General features: G+C 39.0%; 2 protein-coding genes across 2 annotated transcripts in view; both read left to right on the forward strand.

Moving 5' to 3' along the window:
• KYAT3 (kynurenine aminotransferase 3) overlaps nt 1-2,078 on the forward strand; it is a 60,361-nt gene extending 58,283 nt beyond the window's left edge. The window contains exons 13-14 of the mRNA XM_036756204.1: nt 1,200-1,283; nt 2,019-2,078. Of these exons, the coding sequence (XP_036612099.1) occupies nt 1,200-1,283; nt 2,019-2,078 (144 nt within the window). The remainder of the gene's footprint in view (nt 1-1,199; nt 1,284-2,018) is intronic.
• A 22,304-nt stretch (nt 2,079-24,382) lies between these two features.
• The window catches only part of GTF2B (general transcription factor IIB), a 31,972-nt gene continuing 30,297 nt past the window's right edge, over nt 24,383-26,057 (forward strand). Inside the window, exon 1 of the mRNA XM_036758003.1 lies at nt 24,383-24,493. Coding sequence (XP_036613898.1) covers nt 24,477-24,493 — 17 coding nt within the window. The 5' untranslated portion in view covers nt 24,383-24,476. The remainder of the gene's footprint in view (nt 24,494-26,057) is intronic.

Raw genomic sequence — 26,057 nt, forward strand, 5'->3', positions numbered from 1 at the left:
TATTTTGCACAACTGTATGCCAATAAATATGACAATCTAAGTGAAATGGATGAATATCTACAAAAATATAAATTGCCTAGATTAACAGAAAAGGAAATAAAATAAGTAACCCCATTTCAGAAAAAGAAATTGAAGAAGCCATCAATGAACTCCCTAAGAAAAAATCTCCAGGGTCGGATGGATTTACAAGTGAATCCTATCAAACATTTTAAGAACAATTAATTCCAATACTATATAAACTATTTGGGAAAATAAGCAAAGAAGGAGTCCTACCAAATTCTTTCTATGATATAAATATGGTGCTGATACCTAAACCACGAAGAACGAAAACAGAGAAAGAAAATTATAGACCCATATCCCTAATGAATATAGATGCAAAAACTTTAAATAAAATATTAGCCAAGAGATTACAGCAAATTATCTTGAGGATGATACACTATGACCAGGTAGGATTCATACCAGGAATGCAGAGCTGGCTCACTATTAGGAAAACTATCAGCATAATTGACCATATCAACAAAAAAAAACTAACAGAAATCATAGGATTATCTCAATAGATGCAGAAAAAAGCATTTGACAAAATACAACACACATTCCTATTAAAGACACCAGAGAGCATAGGAATAAATGAGTCTTCCTCAAAATCATATGTAGCGTCTATCTAAAACCATCAGCAAGCATTATATGTAATGCAGGTAAGCTAGAAGCATTTCCAGTAAGATCAGGTGAAACAAGGATGTCCATTATTACCACTGTTATTCAATATTGTACTAGAAATGTTAGCTTTAGCAATAAGAGAAGAAAAAGAAATTAAAGAATTAGAATAGGCAAAGAAGAAACAAAGCTATCACTCTTTGCAGATGGCATGATGGTATACTTAGAGAATCCTAGAGAATCAAATAAAAAAAATTACTTGAAATAATAAATTTGGCAAAGTTGCAGGATATAAAATAAACCCACACAAATTGCTTTCCTTCTCAGTGGGAGGGGAGAGAGAGAATTTGGAAATAAAATTTTTAAAACCAAATGTTAAAATTTTTTTTACATATAAGTGGAAAAAATAAGACAAAATTATTATAACTATCTAAAATCAATTTGTTTCTAATGTGAATAGTCACTAAAATAGAGTGTTAAATGTAACCCTATGGTGAAATCTTAACTTATGGTTTATTATAAATTGTTATGTTTATTTTCTTTAGAAACTGACAGCCATTCCTGTTACAGCTTTCTGTAGCGCCAACAAAAAATATTTTGAAAAATACATACGGTTTTGCTTCATTAAAGTAAGTTTATATTCTGCTCTAGTGAATCACAGAATTTCCTCTGGCATGAGAGAGAGAGCGAGAGAGAGAGAGACAGACAGACAGACAGAGACAGAGACATGCAGAGACAGAGACAGAGACAGAGCATTTATTAAGTCCTTTACTTTGTGCCAGATGCTGTGCTAAACTTTCAGATTACAAATACAGGCAAAAAGAAAGATAGTCCCAACCTTCAAGGACCTTACATTCTAATGGGGGAAAACAGCCATAAAAGAGAGGTGGAAGACAAGGTCAAGAAGTAGTTCAGGGCATCATGAGTTGACTGTTTTGGGGGGTGGTGGTGGCTGGTATGAGTGCTTTCTCAAGTCTTTGAGGGATGTTCCGTTCTGGTGGTGCCTGTAGCTCAAACACATCACACACATTAACAGTTTTAAGTTGTTGCTAATCCTACAAAACCTGGAACACCATGTCTCTCCCTTCCACCTCAGAAGTCTTAGTATTCCTTCGTGGTTACTTCAACTCCCCCATCCTCCATGAAGACCAGTGGAGTCATTTGACATTGATCAAGCCTCCTTCCCTCGCACTTAGTTCATTGTTTGTCAGCTATTAGGTCGTAAGCTCCTAAAACACAGGGAATGGTGTCTTGAGTATTTTTTTAGCCGTCAATCCCCTCTACACGTGGGGATAATAAATACTTGTTAAATAAATAATATAATTGTTATAGATCTTTATAACAATTATATTCTTAATTTACAGAAAGACAGTACCCTGGATGCTTTTGAGAAGATCATCAAGAACTGGGCAAAGGAATCCTAATTTTTTGCCAACAAAATGAAGTTGCTGCCACCTACTGGATATTGAAAAAAAACTTTTAGTAGAAATAGCAAAAATGGATGCCATATAATACTGTCATATAATGTAGAAATTCAAGGAAAATTAGAAGAAATATGCAAAAAAAATGTTGACTGTTGGCTGCAGGAAGGCAATGGAAAGAACTGAAAAAAATAGCTGCATTTTCAGAATTCCAGGCAAATCGTGGAACAGGAACAACAAATGGAACTTATTTCCAAACTTCTTTATACTCTGTATTTACTATATATGGCTGCATATTTCTTTCCCGAAGTGTCAGATTTAATTGGATACTTCATAATAAATATATCATAACTATGTGTGCTATTCATACTTCATAAGTCACACTATTAGTAGTTTACATAATCATCAAACCCTTGGCTGTGTAGTCCTTATTCTTAGTTTTCTCCCTTGCCACTTTCTTTGTGAAATTTTCCAATACAGAAGAGGAAAATTAAGTATTTCCATTTTTATTTTGGAAGGGGAGCTAACACCACATGCTAAAAAAAATTGCCATTTTCCTTTCATAGAAAGTCACTTTGCAGACCTGGTTGTTTTAATGAGGCTTGTTCTTATGCTCATAATAGCTAACACAAATTTAGTACCTAGAACAGGATTCTGTACATAGTAGGGACATAATTTTTTGTAAATTAATTCACAGAAACTTTAATTACAACCTTAGTTTTAATTTTAACTTTTTTCTAAAAATAGTATGAAGCTATCTTCTACAGCTTTCAGAGCAAATGAATCTACAGAATTTTACAAGATGCATAAATCAAAAATGCAAGATATATTCTTAAATACATTTTAACAAAATTTTGAAATTTCATTTGTTAACTTTTGAGGAGAAAAGCTCGAATAGTGCTGGCCTTTAAATCTTGAAATGAGTTATGACTTTGGGAACATAGGTAGGAAAGAAGAGCTAAAATCACTTTTCAGGTAAATTCTATAACAATTCAAGCTTATTTCCTGAGGGGAAAGAATTAGTTACAAGAGTTTGGCAGTTCAAAAAAGATGGCAACTTCTACTTAATTGATCATAAGGGAAAAAAATGCTAAACAAAGATTATACTTTGACTTCTTAGCTATGAGATTTTGCCATCAAACCTAGGTTAGATATTGTAGAAAATGGCACCATAGCTGGTGTATACAGCAGCTGTATAGTATGATGAGGTTAATATTGATTGGAAAAGCCAATTATTTCTACAATTTATTCTAAGCGATCCCAAGATTGCTGTTTGTCAGCAGGTGAACTTCCTGTCTAATTGGGATGATTGGGTAATTAGATGTATCCTCTCTCAGCAGCAATGAAATGAAGCCCTGATGCCTTAGTGGGTTGTTTTTGTCTCCCTCCTGAATTATCTAACTAAGGCTAAAGGGAACCTTTACTTGATCTGATAATAATTCCTGATTTTATATATTCTGGTAATTTTGGAAGTAGCTAATTATTTCAATCAGAAGTCTGATGTGGGGGGCGGGGTGGTTAGGAGGGAATCAGAGACATCTGTCAACAGAAAAAGGATCATTAGATGTGTTTTATCCTCCCATAGTCTTAGAGCTTCAGAACTGACCATCTGAACTTTTTACTATGAGTGTATAGGCAATGACTTTCTATCAGCTCTATTAGCTTAAAGGGAGTTCAGACATCCAAATATTTTCTTTAAAAAAACATTTCAGCTGCCAAAATTGTTCAGATTAGCATTTTTAAGATCAAACTAAAATCTTTGTTGAAGGTTTGAAAGAGATGACACCACCTGATAAAGAGATTATATAGTAAATCCTGTCCCACAAAGAATGATTTTTAAATTTATAAGTTACCCAAATCTTTTGCGTTTTCTCTAGGGACTGTGTGTTAGCTAAACTCTAGCACATAGCATAGGAAGTATTTCATGTTGGTCAAATCTTAATTATTGAAACTCAAGCATTCAGTAATACCTTTAAAAATCCTAGGCTACCTGGTAGCAACCTAGAGACAAATAAGCCTGGGAGATAATTTATTTGTCTTTTTGCTGTCCACATTTCTCCTCTACCTCACTACTATTGAGAGGAATTGACTATAATCATGATTTCTGAGGACTCACGATGAAACAGGCCACCCACCTCCCGAAAAAGAGATGATGGACTCAGGGTGCAGATTGAGACACATTTTTCAAATGACCAATGGGGGATTTTGCTTTGCTTTGTTTAACTATACATGTATGTGACAAAGATTTTGTTTTTCTTCCTCAATGTGTGGTTGGGGAAAGGAGGAGGAGGTAGAAGAGAGAAGGCAGATTTTCATTGATTGAAAAAAATAAAACATTTTTAAAGAGTTGGCTATTCTATTAGAGTATAGAATTAACAGAAGTTAGAATGAAAAAGTTAATTTACCCGGAATTTAAGGAGATTTTGGACAAGATACAGCCATATTACCCCACCAACTTGAAACCTGGTACAACCTTTGAACTGGGGTCCCCTCTGGCACAAAGAGCTCAGCCACCTTGGGGAGCTGTTTTTCCACTTAATAGCTCAGAGCCACCACCCAGAATCCTGAGGGAAAAAAATCTCTGTACTGACCAGCCCAATGTACCTCTTGCAAATATACTACCCATACCATTACAAAAGGCAAATGAAATAAAGGACAAATGGCTTACTGTGTACCCCAAATATAGATAATCCTCAAATGAAAGCCTTGGAATCACCACCTTGGGTTTACTAGTTCTCTTCTAGCTGAGGAGCCTCTCGACAATGAGTTGGTGGATTTTGAGCTGGAAGGGGCCTTACCAATCTCCTCGTTTTAGAGGTGAGCAAAGTGAGCCTGAACTAAAGAGGTTACCAAGGTCAAGTGGCCAGTGGCAGTGCTGGGATTTGAAACCAGGCCCTCTAACTTCCAATTCCTTAGGTCCACTCTATACCACTCTACCTTCCTTCAAATTCAGGGTTTAAGGTTGTCCATGAGTTACTCCCACACCAGGTTCTTGCCTCCAGCTGTTTTCTTCAGTTAGGCCTGGCGGTCATTCTATTGCTCTGATCACATCTCATCTCAGTTTCTAAGCCCTTGGGGAGCTCTGTTCTCTGTCCTGAGTTCTCCCCAGAAAGAGAGGACTCCTTGGTGCCAGACCTTCCCTTTTTCTCTATTTCCTTCAACCTTACCCTTTTTGGTCTGGTCTCTGATGATATACAGGTTTCTCGAAGGCAGAGACTGTTTTATTTTTATCTTTGTATGCTCACTACCCACCACACTGCCTGACATCATCATCACCATCATCATCATCATCATCATCATCATCATCATCATCATTACTGCTAATGTTTATATGGTACCTACTATGTGCCAGGCACTATGCTAAGCACTTTACAAATTTTATCCTTTATTTATCCTTCATTTTTTATTTACGAATTTTACTTTGATCCTCACAACTCTGAGACATAGAGGCCATCATTATCCTCATTTTACAAATGACAAAACTGAGGCAGATAGTGCTTAAATGATTTGCTCAGGATCACATAGCTAGTAAGCATCTGAGGCTGGATTTGAACTCGGACCTTCTTGACTCCAGGCTTGGTGCCTTGTGCACTATGATGCCACCTAGCTGCCTCTGTAGTACTCTTAGTTATAGCTCTACAGAGCTCAATAATAATAACCTTTAAAGTTTGCAAAGTGCTTTACAAACGTTGTCTTATTTGGTCAATCTGTACAACCACCCTGTCAGGTAGATGCTACTACTTATTCCCATTTTACAGAAGAGGAAACCAGAGTTGACTTGCCCAAGGTCATAAAGCTAGTGTCCGGACAGGATTGGAATTCTGGTCTTATCCCACATTGTTCTCATCTTTCCCCTGTATTTTCTTGTTTCACTAGACACAGCCAGATACATGAACTTTTCCTGCTAACTCTCCCCCAACTCAGCTCTTCAGATGATTCATCTGGCTTTCCACATAGTATTTAATGAATTAATGGAATCAGATGGTTCTCCTTGTAATCCCTGCCCCCTCTTCTAAACTTCATATTGCAAGAGGGAATAATCTTCTTACATCAATTGCTCAGTCTACTATCTATATAAGCACTATATATATATATATAAGCACTATTAAGAATTAAGGGCTTAATAAATGCTTATTCCCTTCCCTTCCCCCTCCTGGGACTTTGTTGCAGGGCACTGAAATTTTGAGGGCACACATAGCACTGTCCCAGGGAACGTTTCCTACCAGCTATCTACCTAAACTACTTCCCAGCAGCACTTTTCTTTCCATATGAGCTTCCCGGACCCCAAAATTTCTAGCTAATGTTTCTGACTCTCTGAGCCTCAGACAACTATAAGATTACAAGTTTCAGGGGAGAAGCATCCCCACTGATGAAATCATAGAAATGGATGGATATTTACAAAACATAAAATATTCATTAATAGAACAAGAAATAACCCAATTTCAGAGGAAGAAATTAAGCCAGCCACAAATGAACTGACAAAAGGAAAAAAAAACTATCAGGACTAAGTGAACATACAAGCAAATTCTATCAAACATTCAAAGAACAATTCATTTCGATATTATACAAACTATTAGCAAAAATAGCAAAAGAAGGGGTCCCACATAATTCCTCTTATGGCATAAATATGATCTTGATATCTGAATCAGGTAGAGTCAATCTGAATCAGGTAGAGTCAAAGCAGAGAAAGAAAACTTTCTTTTGAAAGCATCCCCACTTCTGACTCTTCAGCCTTCCTTCTCTCTGGTACCTCCTGAATTCACTCCTACCACCAACAATTTTCAGCTTCCGTTTAGGTGTTGTTTCCCCATTGGAATATAAGCTCCTAGAAGGCAGTAAGTGTCTTTTTGTTTCTACTTGCATCCCATTTGCTTGTATTTGTAAATTTAACATGAGGGGCCATCTTCAGTCGTCCTGATCTATATCTTGCCGCTAGATACAGATGGCTCCGGAGGAGACAATGAGGCTGGTGACTTTGCACAGCCCTCTTTCACTTAAATCCAATTCACTTGCAAGTCATGGCATCACTTTCCTGATGTCATTGTCCTCTTTGAGAATGAAGGACAAGTAACAACAATGTTTAGCGTAGTTCCTTGCACACAGTAAGCTGAATAAATGCTTGTGGACTTGATTAATGATCATTGATTTGAAAATCTTAAATAACCTATTAACAAAGAGTCTACAACAGCATATCACAAAGCTTATACACTATAGCTACAGACATCATTGTACGTAATGGAGATAAACTAATCTCCTTCCAGTAAGACCAGGAGTGAAACTGGCATGTCCATTGTGACCTCTAGTAAAGCTAAAGCAATAAGACAAGAAAAGAAATTGAAGGAATAAATTTAGGCAAAGGAGGAACAAAATTATCACGTTTTCTAAAAAATAGGATGGTGTGATCAGTTTGTTAACAAACGTTTATCAAGAGGTTACTACATGCCAGGCACTGTCCTAAGTGCCAGGGATGTAAAGAAAGAAAAAAGACAGTCCCTGCCCTCAAAGAGCTCAGAATCTAATGTGGAAAATAAAGAGGTGGCTGACCTGGGTATTTCCCTTAAATGAAGGGGCTAGGAGGAGCTTTCTGTTTCCCACCCTCCACCCTCTCCAATCAGAGGGAAAGTGGTGCCTCAGGAGCAGAGGGTACTGCTGAGGTGGGAGGTGCAAGGTTGAGGTTAGTGGTATGTGTAGAAAAGCCCAGAGAAGGGCAGCTGGTGGGAAATGCACCTAGAGAACCCAAAAGAGTCAACTAAAAAATAATTGAAACAAATTCACCAAAGTCACAGGTTAAAAAATAAATCCATGTTAATCTTCAACATCTTTTTAAACATACCCAATAAAGACCATCATGAAAAGAGAGAAAGAGAAAATCATTTACAATACGTAGGGAATAGTTAAAATATTTGGAAGCTACCAAGATCATCATTTCCCACCTGGCAGCAATCCTGGACTGCATCGTTGTCCTACAAAGCCATCCTCCTGCAAGATGGAATCAACTTTGAAACTTGCATCTCCTCAATATCCCCTCCTCCTGGGGTACATCCCTCCCTCTAACTGGAGAAGATGGAGGATGGACATAGATTTCCTCCTAGGTCCTCCACTTATGGAGGGGGCATAGAGGACTACCCAAGGGTAAAACATCAACATGCTAACATGCTTCCACACCCTCACTGGTTACCCTCAGTCCCTCTCCAGGCTTCTTGGCTTCTTTTTATGTGTTGTCTTCCTCCATTAGACTGTGAATTCCTTGAAGACGTGGACTAAATTTTGCTTTTCTTTGTATCTCCAGTGCTTGGCACACAGTAGACACATAATAAGTGTTTTTTGACTGACTGACCAAGATATACACAGGAATTAGATGAATAGAACTACAAAATACTTTATGAAAATAAAGACAGATCTAAATAATTGGAGAAGTGTTAATTCCTCATGAGTAGACTGAGCCAATGTAATAAAAATGACAATGCCACTTAAATTTACTTAGTGACATTCTGATCAGAATACCAAAGGATTCTTTTATACAACTAAAAAAAGTAACAAAATTAATCAGGAAGAATAAAAGAACCAAGGCTCTCAAAAGAAATCATGAAAAAAAGGAAGGAAGGAAGGAAGGAAGGAAGGAAGGAAGGAAGGAAGGAAGGAAGGAAGGAAGGAAGGGGGTCTGGAAACACCAGTTCTCAAAATATCCAAGAAGGAAATAATCATCAAAACAATTTATCAAGGACTTTTTAAATGGTGAGGTTGATTAGTGGAACAGGTTATACAACATATCAATGCAAAAGACCCCAGTAGCCTAGTGTTCAATAAACTCAAAAACTCCAACCTGGGGCAGCTAGGTGGCTCAGTGAGTAGAGCACTGGCCCTGGAATCAGGAGGACCTGAGTTCAAACCCGGCCTCAGACACTTGACACATACTTACTAACTGTGTGACCTTGGGCAAGTCACTTAACCCCGATTGCCCTGCCAAAAAGCAAAAAAAAAAAAAAAATTCATACATTTAAAAAAAAAAACTCCAACCCCTGAAGTAAGGAATCATTTTAACAAAAACTGCTAGGTAAATTGAACAGCAGTCTGGCAGAAATTAGGATTAGACTAACATTTCACACCATATACCAAGAAAAGCTCCAAATGGTTACATGACCTACATATTGTTAATCCTGAAAGTTTGATTAAAGAAGGCATAGCTAAGCTAGCACTATGCTTTAAGGGAAAATAATAAACGACATGGATTTTTCTATCACCTAGCTTGTTTGCCTTCTTTAACCAAACTTTCAGGATTAACAGTTACAGTGCCATGAACTGCGGATGGAAATGGTGGACCCAGACAAGGAACTGTAGCCCAACCTTGCCAATGCTTCAGGTGCCACAGGATTAATTTTTCCTGGAATTTTGGCCTTGACAAGGTGGAGGTAAGTTGTCCCTATTCCCAGCTTCCAAAAAGGACTCCCACAAAATTGGTTGAAGTCTGAAAATTCCCTTTAAGCTTGCCCTGGAGGCAAGGGATCAAATCTGTGGTAAAACACAGATCTGCGGTAAAATGCACATAGTTCCCCTGGAAACACTGATTGATCTAGAAAATTAGCTGTGGATCAATCAAAAACTAAAATTAGAAGTCTAACCGTTCCTCCACTCCCTCCACCCTATTCCTCACTCCCTCCCTTCCTTCCCTTTGAGGCCCTGATCTGGGGGAGAAAAACTGCACTTTGCTGTTACCCCCTCTCCCTCTGCCTCTCAGTACCTACTATAACCGGAGAAGGGTAACTCTGTTCTGCTACCGTTGCATCCTCTCTCTCCTCCTCCCTTGCTTTCCCCCTTCCCTTAAGGGCTCTGTTTTTACCTTCTGCCCTATTCCTGCTTCTTTTCCCTTAAAGGCTCTGATTATGGGGAGGATAAATGCATTTTATCCTTACTCCTTGCCTTCCCTTACCTGCCCTGGTCCTCCTCCATCTCCCCTTTCCCCCTTCCTAAGGGATAGGTTATGGAGAGTCAGAAACATCAGGGACACCAAGGCTTCCCCAAAGACCATAGGGGTGCTGATAGCCAATTCACGAAAGCTTCTAATTTTCTCTCTGTTGTTTAAATTCTGAGCTCAGTCTGTATTTGTTCAGTTAATTGTTTGTTAGTATGTGAGTGAGAGTGTGTGCTGTGAAATGTCTATACCTTGTAAATTCTGAAACACAGGCAGCCAGAGATCTCTAAGGCTGCAGCTAGGGAAACAGAGACTCTTTTTTTTTTTGTAATGTCTGGTCTGGCCAACCAGATTTACAAAAAAAAAATGGATCTAAAACATTTTAGCAGATTCTGGGATTAATCATTAAAAGTTTGGAAACTGATTAGTTGGATTTTTGAGAGAGAACTCCAGAGACTGTGAAATCACTCCAGGAGCTCACAATTGCAGAAAGACACTCCCAATGCTGATCACTTATCGTTCCCCACTCCCTCCCCAGAGGTAAGAGGGAATCTTTTCCCTTAGATTTAAGTGCAAAAAGTTTTTAAGGGGTAAGCAAAAGGTGAAGTTTACTTGAGTTACAATCATTGAGATCTTTCACCCTGTTGTTCTGTCTCTGACCGAGCCAGGGCTGCAGTAAAAGTTAGAGCAGCTAAAACAAATTCCTCTCGTCCCAGATCAGATTACGAGAAGAGAATGCAGGAGAACTGTAGGGAAAACTTAAATCACCCTTCCCCACCTGGCAAAGGAGGAGAAGGGCAGAAAATCACAGACTGACAGTATCCTGACAGTCCTGTGCCCCGTGGGTACCTTTGTAGCCCATCCTTTTTGGCAAAGCTTGGAAATGTCACCCAGGTCCTATGCATTCTGCCCACTCTATCCCCAGCAGCTGCAAAACCACTCTAGGCTCAGTAACTTCCGCAGTTGTGGGGGAAGGGCAAGGTAGATGGATTTGGACTGTGGTTAGCATTCCCTAAGCTCTGCCTCCAAGAATTGTCATCACTGATAAAAGCCTCTGCTCTAGGTAACTTCATACTTCTCTGTTCCAATTACAAAACTGTATTTAATCTCTGTTTGTCCTGTTTCCTGATTTGTAAAGGGAAAGTAATAATGATGGTTGTTATGCGATCAAAATGATAATGATTGTAAAATGCTTAACATAATGTCTAGTATATGTTAGACACAACCTTGTTATTATCTCTCTCTGATTTAATGTAATTGTTAACTTTTGAAGTGGTTTTTGAATACCGAAAGTAATAAGTTGAAAATTTTTCTGTATGTGATAATCTGGAAATACAATTGACATCATCTGAAAATTATTGTTTCTGTATTTCTAAAATTGCATTGTATTTCTAACATTCTCTTGGACTGTGAAATTTGAGAAGATCATGGTGTGATAGAAATGATATTATAGCAATTCTATTCTGATTTGATATATGTGAATTGAGTTTTTTAAAAGGGATGTGACAAAAATTTGATGCTTTGGAACTGTTATATGTTGTTATAACAAGTAAATAATTAATAATGAAAACAGATTTTCCATGTGAAAAACTTTTCTATTATGAGAATATATCTGGTGGTTTAATGTTATAGTTTCAAATGATGAGATGAAAAATTCTCTGTGCAAGGAGATTTAGAAATGCGTTCACCTAAATTGATAAATGGATTGTTTCAATTTTTAAATGCATAATTATATTTTGGGCATTGTTACATTTCTAAATTGTGTAATTTAACAAGCAGATGTATCAGTAATATTGAAGAAAAAAATGTGACTTCATAGATAATAATCTTTTCTTTTACAGTGCTAAGAGTCTTAAGAAGGGCCTTAGAAATTAAAAATGTTACCACTAGTGATTATGAATCCAGATTTGACTTGCTCACCCAACTAAGTCATGACATGATAATTGCTTGTGGTATGCTTATATTTCTAAATTTTCTTATATTGTATAACCTGATTAACATTGCATTACCTATGCGGTTAGAAAAACAATTCCTCTTATAATCTAGATGTTATTAGATTATGAATTGTACTTAATTAAGAAATTGAGTTTAAGGGGGCAGCTAGGTGGTGCAGTCAGTAGAGCACTGGCCCTGGAGTCAGGAGGACCTGAGTTCAAATCCGGCCTCAGACACTTGACACAAGTACTAGCTGTGTGACCTTGGGCAAGTCACTTAACCCCAATTGCCCTGCCAAAAAGCAAAAAAAAAAAAAGAAATTGAGTTTACTGACTGAAACAAGAATTTTTGGAACCACCTAGCCATGAATCCTTATCAATCCTATGTAAAGTTTTCAGTGTAGAGGAATTCCTAAGAAGTAAGTTTTTAAAGTCCTGGTAAATTTTGTTATTGTGATAAGGCTAATTTAATTGTGTAACCTTACAAGAAACTAAGTGTCCTCTACATTACGGCACCTTTTTGACTAAGGAACTTTGAAATATCTAGGAATTCTATATAGTATTTGAAAATGAGGACATTTTCCACCAACATAGTTAATGAATTCCAGTGTTTAAGGGTTAATTTGCTTTAAAGAGAAAGAAGGAGATGTCTATCATTTTAAAACCTTCTAAATAATTTTCTTCAGAAAAGTTTAGTGAGTATTCCTTTTAACATCAGGATAAATTTTAAACTGTTTTTAAAGAAGGGAAATATTCTAGAAATCTTTTGAAAAATATTTTTTGATTTTAAGCAAGAGTTAGAACTTATCAATGTGTGTAAGATTTAATTACTAAAGTGTCCCTTTCCTCCAGAATGAGTAAATAGGAGATGTAAATCCATCAACCTGTGAGGTTGGTCATTAACTTCTTTGTTCTGTTTAAGCTGTAATGGGATTCCAGTACAGACAGTTATGTCCGTAAAAAATTACTAACTTATGAGCTACCCTGTCTTATTGTTGAAATGTAAAGGAAGGCTGAATAATGGGTTTGAAAGATTTGGAAAGGTAAATAAAGGTTTGATTGGAAATATGAGAGGCAGATAAGAAAGTTCAGGGACAAATGGGAGTTAGCTAAACCTCTGATGTCCCGAGAGAATACTAGTTTCAGGTGGTTTAAGTAAGTTGAAAGAGTGTGAGAAAGTATTTTAGAAGACAGAAAAGTTATGTAGCTTGATTTGATAATTATTAGCTCAATGAAATTTGGGACAGTCCTATCTGAAGGATATTTATTTGCTATTTAAGATTTTATGGGACTACAATTTACTATTGTTTTAAGCTCTGATTACAGGGATGGGTATCATAAAGCCAATAGTAGAACAGCATGTACTGTAGGCTGAGAACTTTAAAGGTGGATGTCTGTATCTGGGAAAAGTTTTAAAGAAGATCCTTGGACACAGCTGAGGTAGGATCTTCCTGACTTCCTGACTTTCCTTTCTGAAAAGGAAAATCCCCACCTGATTACTGCTAAGCCCTGCTTTCAGCACCTAGTGACTATATGATTGGCTTTCATATATGACTCATGCCTGGAATCAAACAGAGCTAAGGAAGTTCTTTCTGTTAAGAGATATGACATTGTCCCTCTTTTCTTTCATAGAAAATTTATATTACCAAGAAGTTTTGTAAGCACAATGCTAAGTCTATTAGGTAATAGATGGATATTGGAATATCTCTGCATTATTATAATAAGATGCAGGAATGAATAGCTTACAATTTTAACCTATGTTCATGGCCAAATAAAAATTAAAATAATATGGAGATAACATCCTCCAAAAGGAGGAAATGATTAGGCCAAGTAATAAGATAAAGATGTAATGTGATAGAATGTCGAATTAAATAGGAAAGCAAAATTTTGAGGAAAATAACAGGATCAGATTGATTCCTCTAAGAATTATGTACAGATATGTATGATTGGCTCCAAAATTTATCAGTCATGGAAATTCAAGCCACAAGTGTGTTTTGGTAATAAGATCTTAAATTTGGATTTTTGCACAATAAAATTGCATAAGATAGTGGTAAAAAGTGAAATTATATTTCCTTTATAAAGTATCTGTCTGATAATTTTAAAAGGAAGATGAGTTCAATTTTATGGTTAGATGGACCTTCATATTTTAAAGGATTCTTATACCAGGTACAAAATTTAGGTAAGCATAGAAACAGCAGATGATATATAAACTGAAATTTTCTGAAGTTTCAAAAAAAAAGAGAGCCAAATTTAAGTGATTCTACTAAGTTATATTAAGTAAGAATTATCTAAGAACTTCTAGATCTGAAACAGAGAAGCAGAACTCTCTTTTAGTACCTAGGGACCAGATAACTACAATGAGGCATCTGGAAAAAAAAAGTACTGCTTCAAATGGACATTGGGAATATGTAACTGGGATTTAAAGTTACTTTGTATCTATGTCGAATAAGGTCCTTAAATGTTTCAAAGTAATATAAGAGCAAATTGGGTATTAATACAAATTGTGCAATTAATTGCTGGAATTAAATCAGAAACATCATGCAAGCTATCTAAAACTAGTCTTAAGGATGTTCCTTAAGCAATGCGATATTATAGTACAGTAACAAATTTATTAAAAATAATCTATTATGGAACATCTTAGATTACTATAGGACTGGAACTAGTGTTCCTGTATAAGTTAGATCTTTAATTCTTGGTAATGGTATGAAGACAATTAGGTCAAGGGCTTGTGAGAATATTATTTTGTTAATATCATGCCTGTCTAAAGCTTTGTTAAGAATGGCTTGTGGTTTATTTTGCAAATACCATCAAAGAGACATGACATGACTAAAAGTTTAGGATGCTCAACATTGTTAATAATGATTGCATTACCTTTGTATGGTTCATGTTTAAGTTTTCTTGGTTATCTAATGTGTAAATGTAAAACATGTGACATGCAAATTCCACCCCCCCCATACCAGTCTATTGTGAACCATCTAAGTGGTTTGGTCTGTACCTGATTTAATGTAATTGTACAACTTTGTGAATTGTGAGAAAAACTTTATTGTATTTGTTTAAACTCAGCCCTGTGTGGCTGGGATACTGAACCATTTATTGCACTGTTTGAACTTAGCCCTGCATGGCTGGGACCTATGTTGTAATGTTTTCCTCTCAATTACCAAATCATATGTATTCTGGGAGCTCCTGTCAGGTCTGACTACTCCTATAGCTGCCAACTTGTAGATATGGACTCCTTGATTCTTCTGTCACATCTGAGGACTGCCCCTGCTTCCGAGTGGACATCTGAGCCCATGGGAGACCTTGCCCTCTGGTTTCAAAGAGCCTGAAGGGGACAGCATCAGACGCAGACAGCTTTTTTCCGAGAGACTGGACCAGAACCTGTATGAAGGACAGCTCCCTTTCAGAGTCCCTCGTATTCCCAAGACTGTTTGCCTATGTCTTTGGTATCCATAGCCATTATGCTCCCTACCCTGATCCCCCTTGCAACTTGCTCCCTCTGCTTGTTTACAATTAGTTTACAATTACTGCCCATCTCTAGGGATGTCCAACCACAGGAAGAAAAACAAACCTGAATCCACCTAGATAAAAATTTTTAGAACTTCACCCCTGAGGAAGATGGAGGTTTTTTCCATACCTTAATTGGTCTATAGGCGAAACTTTCACTTTGCCTTTGACCAAAAGGAGGAAATCATAGCTGTTAATCCTGAAAGTTGGTTAAAGGAGGCAAACAAGCTAGGTGATAGAAAAATCCATATTGTTTATTATTTTCCCTTAAAGCATAGCAGAGCTAGCTTACTTGTACGTACAAGGTGTCAGAGCATAAGTTCTGACTGTCTGAACAAAGAAATGAGAAAACTTATGTACATTATTTTTAGCAGACTCAGCATGTCTGTATTACCTCTGTATTACCTCACTTTTATGATCCCCATGTATGTTTAACCATGATACAAAAAGAGGATTTTCCTTAATGGAATAGATTGTAAATACAAGAAGTCAGGATAGTTGACAAAGTGTCAATTGGAATTACAACCCAGGATCTCTGTGTTTAATTTGCCATTAACATTCCATAACATAGTATATGCCCATAAAATATTAAGATAAGAAAAAGTCACATAATTCAAGATAGTTCCTCAGGGCTAAAGGTCTCATCCTTAATGGCCATGGACAGAAGAAGGAATGAATGCTCTTAAATCAGCTCCATCTGGGCTTGTTGACATAAGATAGAGGCATTCTGAGTTTACTCAGAGAACAAAGAGACTGTTAGGATCAGGCTTTTCTTCTGGTTAATCAGTTCAGACTCTGAGTCTTATTGAAATTACAAAAATGATATAAAATGGTATAAAAGGTTCCACAATATAAAAGGACATATCATAAACAAATTAGAGGAATAAAGAAGAAATTACTGTCCTATCTACAGATAGCTGGGGGATTCATGGCCAAACAAGGGATAGAGAGGACCACAGCAAATAAAATGGACAATTTTGACTGCACTTAAAAGTTTTTTGCGTAATCAAGTCCAATGCAGCTAAGATTAAAGAGGAAACAGCTAACTGGGGAAAATGTCTTCACAGCAGGTTTCTATATATAAGGAACTGATACAAATTTATGGAGAAATTAGCAATTACCCAATTGATAAATGACAAAAAAGATACAGGCAGCTAGGTGGCACAGTGGATAGAGCATCAGGCCTGGAGTTAAATCCGGCCTCAGACATTTACTATCTGTGTGACCCTGGGCAGGTTTTTTAATCTCTGTTTGCCTCAGTTTCCTCATCTGTAAAATGAGCTGGAGAAGGAAATGGCAAATTACTCCAGTTTCTTTGTCAAGAAAACCTTTCAAATAGGTTCACAAAGAGCCAGATCCAACTGATACAATAGCAGTGGTGCGAGAATGGATTGGAGAAGGGGCTGTTAGGAGGTTGTAACAATAGCCTGGCCGAGAGCTAATGAGAGCACAAACCAGGCTTGGGACATGGCTACTAAAAATAGTCCTCGGGAGCTCTTGACTGGCACCCAGCATGACCTCATATAAGCTATTTAAGCTCTTTCTTCAGGTTCCTAATCAGCTCTATGGGAAAACAGTACTGATTTGCTTCAAGAGGAGCAAGCACATTAATGGATCTAAATTCTTTTGATACCCACAAGTCAAAGTAGTCCAAAATGTCAGTGTCCCATAGAGCCTTCTGACTGTTTGAAAGAGAGCAAAATCCTCATTAGGCTGAAATGCAGCTCCTAATATCCTACTCAGGTAGGAAATAATTTTTAGAGACTTGAAAGGACTCAAAAAATTTCAGCCACTTTGAGTATAGAGATTTGTGATTGATTTCACTGGACTTACCAGAACGTTGGTTGCTTGGGGGGAGATTCCCAGGATCCATAGTACATACTGAAAGGAAGACCTAGGCCTTGGGGATTTTTAAAAAACAATCCAAAAAAAATCTTTCCAGTTTTCAGAGATCTGAATAACTAAGCTTCAGAAAGCAATAACTAACACTCCTTGCCCAGAGTGGATAATAAGGTGCGACCGCAGCCAGACTTCAGTGCTATTGAAAAGAATAAAAATGATGACCCATAGATACTCTTAACAGTGGGGATGTGATGGTAATGTACCACTGAGTTAGCTGCAGTGTTTCTATCAGAGACCTGGGTCAAGACAGATGCACAAGAAAAGCTTCACTGATTCCAAAGTTGCTTTTATTCTGAATTTTGAGACAGGATGCCAAAGAAGAATGACATTAAAATCAGTGGAGGATTTCTGACATGCTGAGCCCCCTGTCGATGTAATTTTTTTAAAGCTGAAATTTAATAGTACATTTGTTTCATTTCTCTCCCCCTTGCCCCAAAAGTCTATTACCAAAACAAAAGTAACTTTTGATAATTGAATTGGGACTATCTTATAAATAGGCTGACTGTTTTGGAACTGTTTGTCTCAAGATTAACTTTAAACTTCACTAGGACAGTGAAGCAGACACAGAAGGAGCTATTTGTTTTACATGATTAGTTTTTCTAAAAAAATGTAACTCTAGGCCACTCCCAGAGGTAGGGCAGCAAGGTGGTGCTGTGGGATAGAGTACCAGGCCTGGAGTCTGGTAGACTCATCTTCCCGAGTTCAAATCTGACCTCAGATACTTACTAATTTTCTTTACTAACATTTCATCTTTAAAATGAGCTGGTGAAGGAAATGGCAAACCTCCGCAGTTTCTTTACCAAAAAAATCCCCCCAAAATGGGGTGGCTCAGACTACAAATTACAGAGAAGTTTCCAACTTTCGTTGCTAGAGGGAGTTTCTGCCCCAGGAAGTTCCCTATCACAGAAGAACCACAAATGCAGTCTCTATGTAACAACGCTATGAAGTTAGAGACGAAGCAAACAAGGACTCCGTAGCCCTGCCATTCTGACATCTTGCCTCTCTGAGTAGAGCTAAGTTACCTCTAAGATGAAAGGTCAGAAACCTAGTTAGGAAGGGACCGAGGGTGGTGAGAGTAAGCAAAAGGATTGTGGAACGGCAGTCGTAAAAGTTCACTGGAATCTTCCCATGGTCACTAATAGGCAAAGCCCTTTGGAATAAAACTGAGTTTATGGATACTGGGAAGATACTTGAATTATGAACTATTTTTTAAGAAATGCAATGTAATAACTTTTAAGAATATGCAGCAACACAAGCAAGATTAGCAGAACTTGGCTTAGTCAAGGCCCTTTGGAGAAGGATTTGTTTTTTGTGGGCATAACCCTGGCATTCTCCTAGACGCCTTCTCTCACATGACATCGGTCCCCAAGTTTCATTAATTGTTAATTCTATCTGCAAAATACCCCTTCCATCTGCCCCTTCCCTATTACCTACTGTCTGAATTATTGCAATGGCTTCCTGTTTTCCCCATCCCCAGTGTCTTCTCCCAATCAGGCCTGACCACTATCACTGGAGTAACCTTTCTACAGCAGCTCCACTTTGATCATGCCTCTTGATAACCTTTAAATGGTTCCCCAGTTCCTAAAAGATCTAGGCCCCTCTACAACTTAACTCCTCCCTACCTTTCCAAACCTAGCTTCTCTTACTCCCCTGTTCAGATGCTATATATTCCAGGCCAACTGGAGTATATTTCCCACCTCTCTATCTTTACATTCTTCCCACTAATCAAAGTGTTGGTTTCCTCACTTCAAAACTAAAGTCAAATGCTATCTCTTCTCTGAAGTTTTCCCTGTTCAGATCAACCAATAGTGACCTCTCTCCTCTGCTTTATATCACTATCGTGGCATTTATTACACGCTTCCTTTTATCGGCTATTTGTATTCATACCTTTTCTACCTACTAGAGAGCAAGGTTCTTCAGGGCAGAAATTGCGTGAATCAGAGCAGAGCATTAGAAAGATGATGAGTAAAATCTCAAAATGGAAGTAGCCATCACCAAGAGCCTTCTTGAGATGAATTTGAGTCTTCAAAGTCTTTGCTTCTTTAAGGCTATTGAACTTCTGGCTAGCTCTACCCTCATGGATTGTTATAGAAACAAACTGCTTTCCGAGAACCAACCTCACTTTCACTCAGTAACATAGGCTAGCCATTTGATGCTGGATTCTTTGGCCGTGGTAATTTATGAAATAAAGAAAAATATAAAGTGACCTTCAATCCTGAGGGACTTTGGCATATTCATAACTAATGATTGCTACATCTGGAACATCAGGAAGCCCTTCCTGGATTGCTACTATGAGAAAATAGGCTTGGAGACTCGAGGAGCGGAAGGTCACCCTTGACATCATGAGGTTTGTACACTAAAAGACTAGGGTGCAAGCCAGGGCAGGGTTACCTGCATTGTGGCCCAGAAGGAGAAAGGGAGGGGGTGGGATGGGAAGAAATGTGGTTTATTATTATTATTATTATTATGTATTTATTTTTACTTTTAACATTCACTTCCATAAGATTTCAAGTTCTGAATTTTCTCCCCATCTCTCCCCTTCTCCTTCCCCCAAGACGGCATGCAATCTGATATAGACTCCACTTCTACTTTCATATTGAACCTATTTTCACATTAGTCATGTTGTAAAGAAGAATTCAAACCAATGGGAGAAACCACGAGAAAGAAGAAACAAACAGAAAGAAAAAAGAGAGAGAGAGAGAGCAAATAATATGCTTCAATCTGCACCCAGACCCCGTAGTTCTTTTTCTGAATGTGGATAGCATTTTTCAAAATGAGTCCTTTGGAGTTGTCTTTAGATCCTTGCATTGCTAAGAAGACCTAAGTCTATCAAAGTTAGTCATCACACATTGTGGCTGTGAACTGTGTACAATGTTCTCCTGGTTCTGCTCACTTCAGCATCAGTTCATATAAGTCTTTCCTGGTTTTTCTGAAATCCTCCTGCTCATCATTCCTTATAGCACAATAATATTCCATTATATTGATATACCACAACTTGTTCTGCCACTCCCCAATTGATGGGCATCCCCTCAATTTCCAATTCCTTGCCACCATAAAAAGAGATGCTATAAATATTTTTGTACATGTGGGTCCCTTTCCCATTTGTATGATCTCTTTGGGATACAGACCTAGAAGTGATATTGCTGGGTCAAAGGATGTGCACAGTTTTACAGTCCTTTGGGCATAGGGGTTGAACAAATATTTTTAAAGTACCTACTGTGTGCCAGGCACTATTCGCAAAGTGCTTTACAAATGTTCATCTAATCCTCACAACAATCCTGAGAGGTAGGTACTATTATGAAATCCATTTTATAGTTGGGGAAACAGAGTCAGACAGAGGTTAAATGACTTGCCCAGGGTCACAGAACCAGTAAGTGACTAAGGCTAGATTTGAAATCAGATCTTCCTGATTTGGCCCAGTTATCTACCCACTGTGCACCTAGCTGCCCACACTGGAATACCATGACGCACAGAAGTAGCTGGGGTAGGGGTATAGGAGGAGAGGTTCTAGGATTATACCCACAACCACAGCCAAAGCTTCAGAGGAAAAGTATACCCTCAAAGACCACAATGCTTCTCCAACAATGAAGGGAAGGAAAAGAGTCCGGGCATGAGCTAGGCAGGGGAGGGACCAGAATTCAGGAGAAAGCTGCAAAATGGCCTAATGGGAAGGGGGGAAAAGCATACCCCAGGGGGACACTGTCAGATCTTCTAAAGCTCCCATCCTGGGGCCTCACAGCCATATCCCAGTTTTGGCTCTATTCTGCAGTGACATTATCAAGGTGGTTGAAAAGGGAGCAGAAAATGCTAAAAGTCACAGTTTTTCAGCCATCTATAAAAATTAATGTAATGGCTGGTGCTCTAAATACGAACTCCATGGCCAATGATCACTCAGTCTGGCTCCTGGCTTTCTTTAAGACTCCTTTTTTAAGCTTTCATAGATTATATTCTTGATGTGTGTATAGATTATCATCATAAAGATTTTGTAGCAATGAGAAATTAACCACATTGGTCAACAGTTATTGACATCTTCTTGTTTTCCCATTTTTTGTCAATAAGATACATGGTTTTTCCCAAGAGCTTAGTACTGATCCCTCAGCATCCTTAAAATCTTGGTCTAGTCCAGCTGTTCTTTTGTTTTTGGCTTCTTCAATGACATTTTTATTTTCTCATTTGGCATAGAAGGCAGTGATATTAAAATCTTAATGTCATTGATAGAGAAGACATTGTTATAGAAATTCTTAAGGATTTCTTATTTTTCTTCTGTTCACTATCCTTCCAGTTTTGTAAAGTCTTTAAGATGATCTGGTTTCCTTGGGTTTCTGTGTTTTCTGCAAAATAGTTTTTCACTCCACTGCTTCTCAGGATTCTGGGAGATCATAATTGCTTACAATCTCACACCAAGATACCACATAGTGCTTAACCAAAAAGTTTGTATTCTAAGTCAGTGACTAAGAATTCGTGAGTTTCAATATGAACTAAAGGCATGTGTTTTTATGCCATATGTTTCTACCTGGCATGGAAATCAAATATTTTCTGGTTGAGGTGCTTCCTTGGTCTTTTGATCAGTTTGTTATGGTGATTAATTTACATTGTTCAAATGGGGACATCTTGTGTCCATGTTTGTCTTTAATCTATCTCCCATTTTGGACATCAATAACTTGTTGAAACAAGTCAGGTTGGAGTTATCTGAATTGTGCCCACTTTCGTTTTTACTTTTAATTTCATATGAATTTGGGTCTTTTAAGAACTTCGTGTTCTAGTTGCATACAGATAGCTGATTCAGAAATGGCTCCCACATTGGTGGCCAGTCATTTTCTTTCTATTAAAATATAATCACATTCATTGTTAGTGATATCATTTGGAGTATCTTTCTTGACTTTTCTTGAAGACTAAATTCATGACATGAGAGTTCAGTGTACTCTGGAAGCCTTCGGGTTTTCTTTTCATTTCTTATTTTCATTTCTTACTCCTTACTTTCATTTCTTACTCCTTACTTTCATTTCTTACTCCTTACTTTCATTTCTTTCTCCTATTATTCAATTACAAAATAGCCGTATTTTATTGACAGTAATGAACAGAATTATATGGTGGACAATAAGCTCTGTGTAGGCCCAATGGAGTCAAAGGTCCTAGGTTTTAATCCAGCTCAGCTGTTTACTACCTATGTGAACTCTGAGAAATCTCTACACTTTTCCAGGGTCTCACTTTCTTCATCTGTAAAATGTGGAGTTTAGACTAGCTGGCCTCTGAGAGTGCTTTCAGTTCTAAATACATGATACAGCTTGGTGGGACATGTTAAGGAAGGTTAAGGAGTCCCCTGAAATTGTGTGTTTGAGTTGCCGTATTTTTCCAGAAACACTGGACCTAAAATATGCAGGAGGTCCCAAATGTGTCAAGGACAAAGCTCCCTGCCTCCGCATCCCCTCCAGCTGGCATAACTTATTGTTTGTATACTAAACAGGACTCCCTGTGTACCCTTGGGAGTCAAGACAGGGGCCAGTCTTCACTAGACTGAGAAACTGCTTATGCAGCTGGGACCCTGTAGACAAACAGACCATCCTATTTTCGTAGTCTAGAAATTCCCAAGGGACAGGAATGGGGCTTTTGCCATCATCTTGCTTCTCCCCTTCAAGAGGGGTTTTATCCTTTTCCTACTTTTATTGCACCTTTCCCCCTCTCATGCCACACCCCTTTAGGTGGAAACATCTGGTGTTTCCTCTTTCCTTTTTCCTACTATTATAAATATGCAAACTTCTGTAATGGAAAAATTTTTATTGAAGGTCTTTCCTTCCTACTGGGCATATACTTTCATCTTTTGGCTTCCAAGGTGCTCACAGACAGATTGCAGAAGCAGATATGAGAATCTAGCTGTCTTCTATTTAAGCCAGACATTAAAGAGTTTTGCAAAAATATGCTAAACTGCCACTTGTCTCCCCATTTTTTTTTGTTTTGGAAAAGTTATTTTTTCATAAAATTATGCTTTTACAGGAAATCTTTTCCAACCCATCTTAACTCTAGTGTCTTCCCTCTGTTAATTATTTTTTTTATTTATCCTGTATATAGCTTGCTTTATAGATGACTGTTGGCATGTTGTTTTCCTATTAGACTGTAAGCTCCTTGAAGGCAAGGGCTGTCTTTTGTTTCTTTTTGTATCCCCACTGTTGAGCACAGTGCCTACCACATACTCGGTGCTTATTAAATGTTTATTGATTATATAACATTACTTATCACAATATTACATTTGCTGTTTTTCAGATTTGTCTAACTCTGTGTGACGCCATGGACTTTTGTTAACGAAGTTTTCTTGCCAAAGATACTGGAGTGGTTTGCCATTTCCTTTTCCACTGTGTCCCTGTCATACAGATGAGGAACTGAGGCAAATAAGGGTTAAGTGACTTGCCCACGATCACATCCCTAGTAAGGTATGAGGCTGGATTTGAACTCAGAACTTCCAGACTCCAGGCCTGGTGCTCCAGCCACTGCATCACCTTATGTCCATACATAATACATACACAGAATTAATGTTATTTATAAATATATGATTAATATATAATTATATAAGGATTGATTGATGCTATAATGTGTAATGGGTTTGTTTTTATCTTAATAGTACACTTATAAACATTTAAAAATTTTTATCAGTTTAAATGTCTAAAGTGGTAAATATCGATAGATATAAGCCACATAAACAAACGTTTTGGGGGGTCCTCGATAATTAAGGGGTCCTGAGGACAAAAAGGCTTGCACTCGAGGGGTCTAATTTCAGGCATGACGGTGAGGGGCAGCCCCGGTTTACGTAACATAGCTCTAGGGACCAGAGCAAAAGCTTTTCTCGCCGGGTCGTTTCCAGTTTTCATTCATTTACGAGCCTTACTCAAGTCGAGTCAGCTGACTCTCGGGGGAGGCCGAGTTAATTACAGCCGAGGCGTGCGGGAAGAAGAAAAGGCGAAGCACGTGCACGGTGGAGCTTCTTGGTTCCTCTCCCGTTCCGTAGTCCGTGCGCCCTACTACGGCTGCGCGCTGTCTGTCTATAAAAGCGGCGCCGCCTGCGGCTTCCCGGAGTTGCCCTTGCGCTTCTCTCTGCCTCGGATCGTTGTTTTTCCCTACGCTTGGAGTCTCATCGATACCGCAGCCGCGGCCGTCGTCAAGATGGCGTCCACCAGCCGGTTAGTAAACCCTGCCCCAGACCGGCTGGGAGCGAATCCTCGGTGGGGCAGCTTCCGGGGGGCGCCGCGGCGGCGACGCGGGGGAGGCGGGGCCGGGCCGAGGCGGGGCCGGGAGGGACGCGGGGGTTTCTTTTCTCCCGCCCCGGGGCTTTTCTCCGACGCTTCCTCTTTCTCTACCCCTGGCCTTCGTCGCGGCTTCTCCTTCGGCCGCCCCCTCCGCGGGTCTCGGACTCAGCCCAGGGCGACAGCGCGGCTTCGCTTTCGGCCTCCGCTTGGGGAGCTGCCTGTGAAAGCAAATCTTTCTGCCCCAAATCTGTTCGGTCGATTTGGGGAAGTCCCTCGGTGGGGGTGGGGAGCGCAGCCCTCGCCCTCCGATGTGTCGTTCCCCGGACAGGCTGCCCTTTGCACCCTGGCACAAGCCTCGTAGGCGGGTGCAGACCCCAGCCGAGCCTCCCTCCCCCGGAGTCCGGTCTTAGGCCCTTCCTTTTGCTCGAAGTCGAAACTGAGTCCTGCGCTTGTCGACTTTCCCACGGGGAGACGCCGACCCCGGACTCGCAGATTTCCTCCCGTCGGGAGGACCCGCTGCCCTTCCCCCGGGCACGGCGGAGTCTGCAGTCTTCGTCTTTAATAGCCTCTGATTCTGAACGTTCCCAGTAAAGCTGCCCCTGAAAGCTCCCGAGCCCTGGCCGGGGGTGGCATTCTAAACTAGCGCAGAAGCTTCATCCGGCTGCCGATGGCTGGCCTGGGTGGCAGTAATTTGGGTGGCCCCGACACCCTTGTTTACAGCCTCTGCTGAGAATGCTTGGGGTGACCACTACTTTCATCATCGAAGTGGGTGTGGCCGACAGGTGAGGGTGTGGGGGGGAAAAACTTGACAGTCCAATCTGCTTAATACGAGTTTCAGTTGTTCAGGATGGCCATTGAGCTGCTCAATTTATAAAAATATAAAAAAATCTCTTGACCATAGATGTTTAGGTACATTTCAAAATCTTCCCTAATATTTAGGGCAGAATTTAGTTGAAAATATATTGGAATACACTAGGAATTGCCCTGCAAATCAAAGAATGTACTGTAGTGTTAAATCACTATTCAGGGCTGTGTTTATAGTTTGAGGATTAAGGACTTTTTCTTTTCTTCCACTAATCGATCTCTCCTGAATTAATACCTTCACCAAAGAAAGGAGCAGCAAGGAAAGCTTGTGGGAAACCTGAATCTGTTAATGTTACTTCTTGGAGCTGTTTAGTTTTTATAAGAGCTGTATTCTCCAAAAAAAGGTAGAGAAAAGAGTTAAGTTTTTGCGTTCAACTTTGGCACAGATTTTACCTGTTATGCATAGAAGCCTGTGGTAGGCACTGGGAAGAGTTTAGATGAGACATAGGCCCTGCCTTCTGGAGTCTGATAGAGCCTGGACCCCAAAACAAAATTTGGAATTAGCTCTGACTTTAGAGAGGCCATTTGCTTCCTCTTTCCCTTTACCATAGAATCGTGTATCTCAGATTCCCTTTTTCCCTTCATCTTCTCCCTTCCCCATTATCTTTTTATGGTGGTGTAATTGTTACTCTTT

Source organism: Trichosurus vulpecula, chromosome 4, assembly GCF_011100635.1.
Source record: "Trichosurus vulpecula isolate mTriVul1 chromosome 4, mTriVul1.pri, whole genome shotgun sequence".
Classification (NCBI taxonomy): Eukaryota; Metazoa; Chordata; class Mammalia; order Diprotodontia; family Phalangeridae; genus Trichosurus; species Trichosurus vulpecula.